The sequence below is a fragment of the Hibiscus syriacus genome, unplaced genomic scaffold (assembly GCF_006381635.1).
Source record: "Hibiscus syriacus cultivar Baekdansim isolate YM2019G1 unplaced genomic scaffold, ASM638163v2 tig00111317_pilon, whole genome shotgun sequence".
NCBI lineage: Eukaryota > Viridiplantae > Streptophyta > Magnoliopsida > Malvales > Malvaceae > Hibiscus > Hibiscus syriacus.
The window spans coordinates 182939-195660 of record NW_024063057.1 but is presented as its reverse complement, the minus strand read 5'-3'; the positions used below and the strand labels follow the sequence as shown (position 1 = coordinate 195660).

Below are 12722 nucleotides of genomic sequence, written 5' to 3'. Positions count from 1 at the left end.
TTGAAATATCAATACTAGTTATTAATGTATTTTACATCTGCGTGCAAATGTATCGAAACACATTATTAAAGAATCGTTTTCTATAATCTCCACAACAAAGTTTTCATACTTAGAAATATCGGTAACTTACAAACATGTATCGACATATAAAGTTTCCAAACTTAAAGTTTCCCATAAAGTGTCGATACATGTTTAAAAAGTATCGATCCCAAAAATATCGAAACTGAAAATTATAATATAATAGGTAAATTTACAATGTCACCGGTATACATATACCAGTTTTTTGAGAAAATAGAAATACATAATGTATCGACACTTGTGGAATTTGTGTCGATACTTTTTGTCCAAAATGAATGCCAAATATGGTGCACGCATAAAGTGTCGATACATTTTTAAAAAGGATTGATCTCAAAACCATCGAAACCAATAATTATAATGTAATACATAATTTTGTAATGTAACCGGCATAAATATATCGGTTTTATGTGAGAATAGGTCTATATAATGTGTCGACACTTTTGAATTTTGTGTCGATACTTTTTGTCCAGAATGATTACCCAAAATGGTGAACGCATAAAGTGTCGATATATTTATAAAAAGTATCGATCCTAGAAACATCGAAACCCATAATTATAATGTAATAGATAAATTTACAATGTAACCGGTATAACTATACCGATTTTATGAGAGAATAGGTCTACATAATGTATCGACACTTGTGGAATTTGTGTCGATACTTTTTGTCCAAAATGAATGTCAAAAGGGTTGCACGCATAAAGTATCGATACAGTTTTAAAAAGTATCGATCCCAAAAACATCGAAATCGATAATTATAATGTAATAGGTAAATTTACAATGTAACCGGTATAAATTTACCGGTTTTATAAGAAAATAGGTGAACATAATATATCGACACGTTTTAGATTTGTGTCGATACATTTTGTCCAAAATGAATGTCAAACGGGGTGCAGGAACAAAGTGTCGATACATTTGAAATTGTATCGATCCCAAAAATATCGAAACTGATAATTATAACGTAATAGGTAAATTTACAATGTAACCGGTATAAATATACCAATTTTATGAGAGAATAGGTCAACATAATGTATCGACACTTTTAAATTTGTGTCGATATTGTTTAAATAATGTGTTTTTTCCTTCATTATTTATTTGTAACACTATATAAACCCTAAATCGACAAACCCTAAAGGCAATTATATTCTCTTCCACTCTGACGAATACCAGCGTTCATAACAGTTACGATCAATTATTCATGTAAATTTATCGATATTATGGTAGTGATTTCCAGATTGAACACTTTATTTTCCTTCTTGTGTTCGATAGGTATGTTGTCGAAACCCTAATTTTTTAGAAAGTCTTCAGAAAGAGGTGTTAGGTTTTAAAGTTTGTTATTTGTGAATAGTTATAGGTTGAAAGTTTAATAATTGTTAGCGAAGATGATGACCTTCATATGGAGCCTTAGCGTATCAATATTGAAGAAAATCGAAAGCGACCAGTAAGTATCAATGTATTCATGTAATTGTTCTTGAAATGGTAATTGGATTAAAGTATTTAATCTAATTTAATTGATTCAAATCTCTACAGTCTGACTGAATGCGAAAGGATAAAGGAAGCTCATAATCATGTTGATAGCATAGCCAATAAAACCCCTTGCAGGGTCCAAATGGTAAGCTAGGAATTGGTAAGGTAAATATTATTTGAGGATTTAGGGTTTAAAGCCCTCCAACATAAGGAGTTCATGATTGAACATTACATATAATATTTGTATTCAGTTATTGAAGAATTGTTCTTAATTTTATATAAGGATAGTTGTTATGATATACGTTCACGTTTCGGGACCAATTAGTTAGATGCGTGCAGTAGCCTATATCCTCGAGGTAGAGCACAATAAATCTGGCACTTAAAGAGTTACCAAGAGCGGTAGCTTTTGCTATGCATGAAGACCGAACCTAGAATCAACTTTGCAATTATGCCTATCATGCTGAAGAGAATCTGCTGAATAATAGGATTTGCACACAACTGCAAGCATTTTAAACCATAAACCCAACTACTCACATGAAAACTTATGCAACAGAGATTTCAATCATTTTATGGGAAATCCTGACATTTCTATTGTATAATTTTCCATGTGAAGAATTGGGTTTAGCGTTTAAAATGTTTGCAGTTGTGTGTAAATCTTATTTTTCAGCAGGTTCTCTTCAGTATGATAGGCATAATTACAAAGTTGATTCTAGGTTCGGTCTTCATTCAGAGAAAAAGCTACCGCTCTTGGTAAATCTTTAAGTGTCAGATTTCTTGTGCTCTGCCTCGAGGATATAGGTTACTGAACGCATCTAACTAATTGGTCCCGAAACGTGAACGTATATCATAACAACTATCCTTATATAAAATTAAGAACAATTCTTCAACAACTGAATACAACTATTATACATAATGTTCAATCATGCACCTCTTATGTTGGAGGGCTCTAAACCCTAAACCCTCAAAGGATGCTTACCTTACCAATTCCTAGCTTACCATTTGGACCCCCAGGTTTTATTGGCTATGCAGTCAACATGATTAACCTGGATAATCCCAGTTACATAATTGATTCTGATCATGATTGTGGGAGACTATAGTTTACAAATTGTTTGGAATTTATGTGATGATGCTCATGAAATATTAAACGGTCTCGTAAGCCACAATCAAAATAGACTAAGAGAGGAAATTTTGTTAATGTAGGGTTAATTTTGTATAAGATTTATAGTTTTACATACGATTCATAATTTTGTATATGAATGTAATTATGTATGAGATGAGAAAGGTTAGAAATAGGTTGTTGTACATGTTTCTTATACACAATAGGAGTCATGTTGATACTTACGATATATGGAGATCGTTGTCATCACGTGCGGGACTAAATGGTCATTTCATTCCGTCTTCGAAAAAATCAGTTAATGTAGGATGTGTGCTTGTATTCAAACTGAGCTTGACTTGAGGACATGTTAGTTTGTTATGTCTCTCACCGTTGCAGTACCCACATCGCCTAATTTTCTTCTCGACCTTATTCTTCGGTACTTCTTTTATCTTGCATTGTTTTCGTTGAGGGTCGCGAACGTTGTTTACTACACTGCTCTGGTTGACTGAATCATTCAAACCAAAAGAGTTTTCAAATTCTTCTATTAGTCTTTTCATCTCATCTCATGCGGTTTTGAAAGATGCGTCTGTCTTTGATGCAATGTAGCATAACCTACTTGACGTTGAACGTAGAGTAGCGAACCTTTCCATTTGCATCACTTCTAGAGGCACATTCAAGTCAACATAACTGGGTGTAGAAGCCTTCGCATCCTTAGTCCACCTACTTTGAATCAAAGTCCCGAGCAAATATGTGTAATCCAAATGCTTCAAAATGTGAAGTTGATAGCGACACGAAAGTCCAACGGTCTCAAATTTTTTGCAGGAGCAAATTAGGGTTTTCGTACGAGAATCAAAACTAATTTCAAATGTCCTGTTTTTTTCTTTGTACTTTGTCAAAATATAATGTTGACATTTATCTGATAATGACTGAATCTCTTCCTCAATCTGATACAATGTCTCCTGTTGAAGTTCATCTTGGAACGCAAGAAAAGATTTGCGGGTAAAAATCTCAGCAGCATGGCTTTCAAGGTCGACCAGTTTTGTGATCTGGAAGGCCTTCGTCTGGGAACTTAAGTAATCCACTTTCACCTCGTTCATGCGCATTCTACTAATTTCATCTTCAATTGCACGAACAACATCTAAATATGTCTTCTTGTGTTTCAGTGCAATCGCTAGTGAAACATTCATAGACTCGCACCTTTGTGTTGAGCGAATATTGATAAAGAAATGACCGGTTAGATATGCTTGTGGCCATAAGTGCCGAGTATTTCCATTCTCAATCACCCATAGATGCTTTTCGATATTGAATTCTGAAACAACCGAACGCCATTGAATATCAAATTCATCGGTTGTCCACCAGGAAGCCATGCATTTTGAGAATGCTGTTGTAAATTTTGGGTCACCAATGTTAGCTTGTGCATTGCAAGAAAGATGCCAAGAACATAATCTGTGCTTAGCATAAGGGATAACATATTTGACAGCCTCTGCATTACCCTATCCCCATCGGTGACAACTGAAATAGGCGATTTATTCATCATGGCTTCTAAAAATTCTGTAGCACCCACTCGAAAGATTGGGACGTCTTGTCAGCGATTATGGCAGTGGCAAACACAATTGTATTATGGTGATGATTAACACCGACAACAGACATAATTGGTAGACCATACAAATTATCTTTGTACGTTGTGTTAAACACAATTACATCACCAAAGCATGTGTAATCTGATCTTGATGTAGAATCCGACCAAATAAGATTATGCAATGCCCCTGATTCGTCTACCGAGTATGTCATAAAAAAACTCGGGATCATCATGTTTCTTATAATCAAATTAAGTAATAAGCGCATTCACATCCCTATCGACGATTTCCTTTGTTTTACCTCTTTGAAGTGCATTGTAGATGTCTTTATATGTAAATCCAACATTATGATAGCCCCATGCCTGCTGCGTTAAATAGTTCATTACTTGTGACGTGCCAACACCGACCTCTTTCAATGTTGTTGCCTCATCGATATCAGTCTTACTTACAACTCTATTAGAACGCATAAATGGTGTCATAGCAGGTGTGCACAATGCATGATTATGTTTCTGATAAGACTTACTTAGAACCCAGTGATCGTTTGTATTTGTTGTTGTAACTACGACTCTAGCCTTGCATCCTGTTCTTGTGACTGGCGTATGAGCACATTGACGATCAACAGTATTGACTTTTGATACTCAAAACCCTTCTTTGAAACAACAAAATTATTGTATCTTCACATTCCCTTCCACGTCAAGTCGTGTTGTTCCCTTACGTGCACTAAACCCATGTTCCCATGCGAATCCCTTATAAAAGTATCAAGTTTGATCACGTGAAGAGAAGAGCTGACCAACCAGTCTGTCAGATTTATAACATTATGTACTTCATGGCATTCCTCGATTGGCTTAACATTGTCTGCATCAGTATGATCCATGACAAAAATTTTGTTCTGCAAGTTCAGTGGTTCCGAAGTTAATGGAGATGTAAGTAAATGTTCATTGAACATGTTTCAGTCGTGCTTTCAATAGGATGTGGTATTGATAGTAGTAGTTGAAAGGTGGGTACAACATTAAATTCGCATGACATATTTAGGTATGTACAATAACTATCTAAATATGTGTCGATACATTTTCTAAAAGTATCAACCCAAAAAACATCGAAACCAATAATTATAATGTAATATGTAAATTAATAATGTAACCGGTATAAATATACTGATTAATTAGAAAACAAGTCAACATAATGTATCAACACTTGTGCAATTTGTGTCGATACTTATTGTCCAAAATGAATGCCCAAATGAGGTGCACGCATAAAGTGTCGATACATTTATTAAAAGTATCGATCCCAATAAAATTGAAACCGATAATTATAATGTAATATGTAAATTTACAGTGTAACCGGTATAAATATATCGATTTTATGAGAAAATAGGTCAACATAAAGTATCGACACTTGTTAAATTTGTGTCGATACATTTTGTTCATAATGAATGCCAAACGGGTACACACATAAAGTGTCGATACATTTATTAAAACTATCGATCCCAAAAACATCGATCCCAAAAACATCAAAACCCATAATTACAATGTAATATGTAAATTTATAATATACCCGATAGAAATATACCGATTTTATGAGAAAATAGATCTAAATAATGTATCGACGCTTTTTAAGTTTATGTCGATATTTTTTTTTCAAAATAAATGTCCAACGAGATGCACGCATAAAGTGTCGATATATTTCAAATTGTATCGATCCAAAAAACATCAAAACCGATAATTATAATGTAAAAGATAAATTTATAATGTTACCGATATAAATATACTGGTTTACTTATAAAATAAATCAATATAAACGCTACCTATTATATTATATAAACGCTACCTAATATGTTATTGTATTTGAAAATATTTTCGATCAAATCTTTATTTTATTATATAAACGCTACCTATTACATTATATAAACGCTACCTAATATGTTATTGTATTTAATAATATTTCTGATTAAATGATATAATATAACCGGTCACGCCTTTTTTTAATTATTTTTTAGGCGCTGCACAGCAGAAGTTTCCATGTTTTTCAGACCAAATACCTCTCACAGGTTGAAGACAGAAGACGTAGCTTGGCTTAATGACATAAGAACAGCAATCCAAATGTAGCACATCAGTGGAATATCGAAATAGACAACAATGATTTGACAAATGCAAGCAGCTGTCGGTATGGTCTAAAGTTTGTTAATGCATTGCGACTGCAAGTATTATTCAACTTCCCAACAAATCATGAAAGCAAACTAACCCCACCGGTTTTTTCGGATGTAGTTCCTGTCCACCAGCTATAGATCTACTCCTCTCGCGCGCTCTGGCCGATGAGTCGTCCCCCTGAAAGACCCCATCAAAACATCTCCAGTTGTATAGCAATATAGACAACTTCAAATGGGACCAATCAATTGGTATGACCACGTAATGTGGATATTCACTATACAAATTAAAGAATAATATCCAATAAAATCCAACTGGCCATTTTCAGACATCCGGTTCAACTAAGGTACAAGAGAATGTTTTTTTTTTTATAAGATTTGAAGGTCTCTTTAAAAACCTCTTTCTTGATTAATAGAGCTTATAAAGAAGCTTCTTAATAATCGGAAGGAGGAAAAGAGTACCTTATAATTTCATTGAAGAAAATAAGAATTACAACCTTGGAAAGAAAAATCTAAGTAGAACCCTTACAACAATTCTTGAGCCTTAAAACCGAACTATAGAAGTCAACAACATAATAATCAACCTATACCAGCCTTTGCTAGAGCATCGACATCCATATTAGTTGTCCTTGCAATCCATCTAACAACCCCCGACAGTTTAAAGACACTCAACAATATCTCTAACAATGAAACCATAAACAGCTGGACATGAGACAACCTTATTGATCCAGTCTACTGCAACTCTGCTATCACTCTCTATGATCAACCTATCTTTAACCCTCCCTAGGACAGAGGTAAAGAAAGAGATACCCCTTTGGATAGCTTTAAGTTCCTTCAATGTTGGAGGTCCAAAACCATCCGGTTCCTGAAAAGAACCAAGGATTGCACCAGAATGATCCCTCATAAGACCACCCAGACCTGATTTTTCCCAATCACAACTAATTGCTGCATCCACATTCAACTTGATGAAACCCGTAGGGGGAGGTAACCAAGGGGTTATGGAAGACTTCAAGAAATTGTAGGACGAGTAAGAATCCCCTATAGAAGGATCAGAAATTAAGGAGTCCTTAGGAATAGAAACATCCTTATTCTTTGCTAAATACCAAGAGGCCAGCCTAACTCTTGTTAAGAAAAATAATTCAGTCTGATCGAGCTTTCCCCCTTCAAAAACTATGGAGAAGAATGTTGAATATAACTAAGATTTAATTCCAATGTAACAGGCCTGACAACCTTAGTTGGCCGGTAAAAGGAAAAGTATCACCTTGATATCCAGATCTGCTGCTCATACTCATGTATGTCGGTTCAATACCACTGGTACCACGGTGATGCACGAATTGGAAATCAACCAAGCATAAATTTAGCCCCACAAATCTGGACAGCGAAAGCTTCAGTATCTGTGACATCATTCTTGTTTTGCTAAAACCAAACACGGCAAAATTTTGAAATTGTCTCAATAAAGCTAATGGTGAATTGGTAATCCATAATTTTGAAATGACCTGATCCGTCCATCCCAACCAGCTGTTACAATTACAAGGCCCCAAGAATGAGATGCACTCAGACAAGATATCTTAAGCAACTTGTACTGAGATTTACACATTGCAGATGATACAACTAAGGAGTTTGGAGGGGGGAGCTGTTCCTCTGGCCAGGTTGCAGTACCCTTGGGCAAAGATTCGGAGAAAAATCCATGGCCCATAGAAAAACGTTCAGAAGAGGAGAATGGTAATTTGTGTTGAGAGCTCTCGCTCAACTCAGAATGTAATACCCCAGTATTCCCATTAAATGTCCGTGTGCTAGAAGAAACTTTGGGTGATGGCACACTTCCTGCCATATTAGAGAAAATAGAGTTTATAGATGTCATCCCACGCCAAGGTACGGCTACTGATGCATTATTTGAGAAAAAGCTTTCACAAGACCAATTGTTTTTTGATTGGGGAACTGGTCCATCCTGGATAACATTGTTCCACACATAGACATTAGAATCTTCACTTGCTGAAACAATTCGAATTCCATCTGAGGTAAATGAAGCAGATATCTGGCTCCCTGCATTCCGCAGACCTGCAGATAACATATAGCCAAGTGAACCGAAACACCCAAATTTTATGTATTAATTTCTTATCCATTTTGGTAAGGAAACAATGTATTAAAACATGTATTAAATCGTTCTTTTTATTCCCCACACCTCCCAACCGATAAAACATGTATGTCTTTGTATGCCTCCACTTTCCATTCACCTCCAGACCCAAAAGGGGAAAAGAATCTTCATATGATAAGAGTTTGAGAAAATTTCCTTCAAAAACTCCAATTTTGGTTGTTCAAACTTTGATAAATTTTTACTTTTATCTCCTACTTGCAACACTTATTTTCCATCTCAATGCATCATTAACATACCAATTAAATCAGGCAAATAACTACCAACCTCGAAATTTGTAGACCACATCAACATCATGGAGGATTCGAACTTGTGAATCAGCAGAAGTAACCATTAATTTATATGGGTCCCCTGGTGCAAACTACACATAATCTCTTTATTAATTTTCGAATGCTTGTAATCTTGGTTAAGGATGTATATTTCAAAAGCAGATTGAAGAAAACAGATGGTAATCATCATACCTGAAATCCAGTTATCCTACTGCACGCTGATTTCTTCTTACTGCGTAAACATATTTGAGCATTAAGTTGCAGATGGTTATCTGATTCACGTAAATAATACCAGTTAGTATTTCCCAAACAAATTAACCTCCAAAAAAGCATCTATAATAGGTTTGTTAGAGAGCACAAGATATTTGGATGAGATAAAACATGCAAATTACCGGTCAAAACTACCATGTTGTCAATCATAAGTACAAAAATATTCAGCTTAAAGAAGATGGAAGTTACAAATATGAAACAAGAAGGTTCCACAGAAAGTACATAGAAGGAATTCCAAAAGGGATGTTCACCGACATCCCCCTTCATACTGCAAAAGTAAACCCAAGTTATTTATTTACAACTTGGATGATACAATTTTACCAGAAGGCCAACTCTTTCACCAAAAATTAAATCAAGTGATATTAGCAGGCAGCAGATAATCTTTTTCATTTCCTCTTGATCTCTGCAGGCCTCCAAACTTACAAGTTTCTGATACATAGATTGTTTAACAGAAAAGAAATTTTTTTGAAGTTTTTAATTTCCTTCAGCCAAAAAAAATTCTGACTGATATCCTGTCAACATTCTGCTTCAACGTATTAAAAATGGTCAAATTTAGGAAGAGTATGATTTGTCCAAGTGACAGCTAGATAAAGAGTAAAAGTTTCCAGAACCCAGAATAGCAGTATCGGAGATGTTGAACAATCAACTGATTTTTCATAAAGGGTACTGGTAAACTAAAGATATACCTGAAGCATCATAAAAGCGACAATTTCCATTCATAGAACCAATAACTGCACCCTGCAGATAGAATAAGAGAATTAAAGAACCCAAAATCCTAAAAGTTGATTGCAAAATAGCATGGTTAAGAAAACTTCCACTGAACCTTTCCGTCAGGACGATAACAAACAGCGGTAACAATATCTGTCACATCAGTCCAATCAGCAACTTGACCACCTGGAATTTCCCAGATGCGCACTTTCCCATCTATGGAACCACTTATGAAGTAATCATCATCCACTGGATTAAATTGAATGCATGTTACTGTATCACAGTACAATAAGAACAATAACAATTATAATGGTATAAATCACACTGCCAAAGATGATTGCTTACCTTAATAGACATTTATATAACCAAAAATAAGATATGATAAAACTCGAGTATGGATTCAACTACATTACCATAATTATTGTGGGCAAATACTTTTTGACATTCATCATATCCAACTTGCCACAAGCGAACTGTCTTATCAACAGAGGATGATATAAAATGCTGGCATTAAATAAATCTTAATTACAAACCAAATAAATTCTAGCAAGTGACAGCAAGTTGTTTCAACCTAGATAGCAATTACTGACCTTATTCTTTGACCAAGAGAGGTCAAGGACCTCCCCACAATGCCCACGGAACTCATGGATAGGTTTATCTAAAATTCGAAAAACCTTCTGAGGGAAAATGACATAAGTTGAATCTGGAATTTTCTTCACTCTCTTTGATTTGTCATTTTTCTCTCTGTCCACGTTAAGAGGAACCAATTCAGAAAAGTCATTCACTGTGAAGTAGACACATGAAGGATCGACATCGTGAATGTCAGAACTCCCTGATCGTTCAGACTCGAAAACCTGCCACACACGCACAACACCATCTTCACCAGCGCTTGCAAGGTACTGACCATCAGGGCTAAACTTCATTGTTAAGATTGACCCTTCATGGGCTTGGATCTCTTGGCCCTTGTAAAGAGCTGAGAACTCCTTTGACTGCTTCTTGTATGATCTAACTCGAACCATTTGAATCCTAGTCTCTGCACTTGAATGACAATCATTGGATATCTTACCATCAGATCCTACCTGCCTATCAATGATGCAAGCAAAAGCACCTAACCGTCTAAGCCATCCCTTTTTCCCCTGCTTTATTTCTGGCCCTAAATCAGAAACACCTTTGACTTCCTGTCGCATTTCTTGTTGAACTACAGGGGATAAGTCAAGCATCCTTTCGAATTCATCAACCGTAAGCAAATGATTAGACCCTACTTCCCGCAGTTTCCTGAGCATTCCATCCTGACTGAATTCATCCACAATGAACTCTGTCCCATCATCCAAATTCTTAATCCTACACACAAGATTATCATCCAATGCCGCATCTAACAACTCCCTGGCATCACTTGATGAACAAGACATGGAAGACTGACTGGAAGAAAAACTATTATCAGAGCTTGATGGTCCTAAGACAGCTCCACTCTTCCCCATAATTCTATCAGTCTCTACTTCAATCTCATCACGACACAAGTTAGAGGGATCTTCCCTGACAGTCTGATCTACACTTAAACCCGCCCATTTCAGGAATTTATCACGTCGTTCACGAATGCTACTGAGGTTTTTATTCCAAATTTCAAATCCAAAATTAGCCGGCATCGAGTTGATGGATGTGGAATACTCAGAATCAGAATTCTCCGGGCAATCAGATCCTGACTCAGATACAGAGGTAACATCTTCACGGGTGTCAAAAAATTGATCTTCCTCTTCACTTAAACTCCCCATCATTATTAACTCTTCAGTTCAACCCATGAAAACTCACCCTTCGACCTAAATTGTCTTCTCACAAGAAACCCTGGGTAATGTTCTAAATCCCCTATAAGGATAACGTGAGAAACAGAACATCAAAAACCCAGAGATAAAAGGCAAAAATATTTATTTCATATTCAGAACTACCACACTAATACCCATAAACACAGATCCCAACTAAACCCCCCCATAACTAATAAGATGATATAACGTTGAACAGCTTTAAACCAAAACCCAAATCTCAAAAGCAATTGTTAACAAACGGATCAGTGCCAAGATATGTAAAGCTATAAGAAAATAAGCAAAAGATAAAACAACAAACTCCGATGAACAGATAAATAAGATTGCGTTTCTTTTTCCTGAAAAAAAAAACGTATAACAAAAGGTAGGTAGTAAATAAGTGATATAACGGGTAACGATATGGGCACCTGGAATTTTCGTTGAAAAGTCCGTCGAGCCCAAGATACGACTTATTCATCATATCTCATCATCACCTTCCCAATTCCCATGGAGATTAGAGAATCAGAAAGAGAACAAAGATTATAAAAACAAAACAACAAAAACTAAATGGAAAGTAGTTAAGTAGAAAAAGTTGAGGTGAAAAAAAAAAAACAAAGGGAAATCTCGAAAGGAGTGAAGACGTGTGGACTATGGCCCGAGAAACAAGATTTGGAGAGGCAAGTTGTGTTTTCCTGCCTTGTTGTCCTTCCCGTACTACTTACACAGCCTTTTTTTTAAAACTCTTTTTTTATTTCAAAGTAATTAACCTTCTTAATCCCTTAAAACTTAAATTTAATTTGATTGATATTTTCAGAGCAGGTAATTTCAAGGTATTAAGATGGTGTTTGGTTCGTTGAAATGTTTACAAGGAAATTGAAATATGTGAATGAATTAAAATCTGTCAGGAATTAGAATCTGTCAAGAATTGAAATCCAATTCTATATTCTGTTTGGTTGGCAATTGAATTAGAATTCAATTCTATATTCTGTTTGATTCGCAGACATGTCAGATGAATTTGATTTCAGTAATATAAAATGACAGGATTACCCTTCTTTTTTTTTTGCTTAATTTTAGTTTGTTTTATAAATTACATGTAGTAATATATTATAAAATTTTAAAAAATATTAAATTTTAATTTTATTGATTAATTATTCATTTCAATAAATTATAAA

At 35.2% G+C, this 12722-nt stretch overlaps 1 protein-coding gene across 1 annotated transcript; it reads right to left on the bottom strand.

Moving 5' to 3' along the window:
- Nucleotides 1-7751: 7751 nt before the first annotated feature.
- Nucleotides 7752-12220, bottom strand: LOC120158491 (WD repeat-containing protein 44-like). The gene is made up of 8 exons (XM_039169312.1): nucleotides 11979-12220; nucleotides 10348-11617; nucleotides 10171-10261; nucleotides 9873-10030; nucleotides 9736-9787; nucleotides 8972-9051; nucleotides 8778-8871; nucleotides 7752-8416 (listed from the first exon to the last, which is right to left on the bottom strand). Exons 2-8 carry the CDS (start codon nucleotides 11527-11529, stop codon nucleotides 7818-7820), a joined length of 2256 nt encoding a protein of 751 aa, XP_039025243.1. The 5' UTR covers nucleotides 11530-11617; nucleotides 11979-12220; the 3' UTR covers nucleotides 7752-7817.
- Nucleotides 12221-12722: the final 502 nt, after the last annotated feature.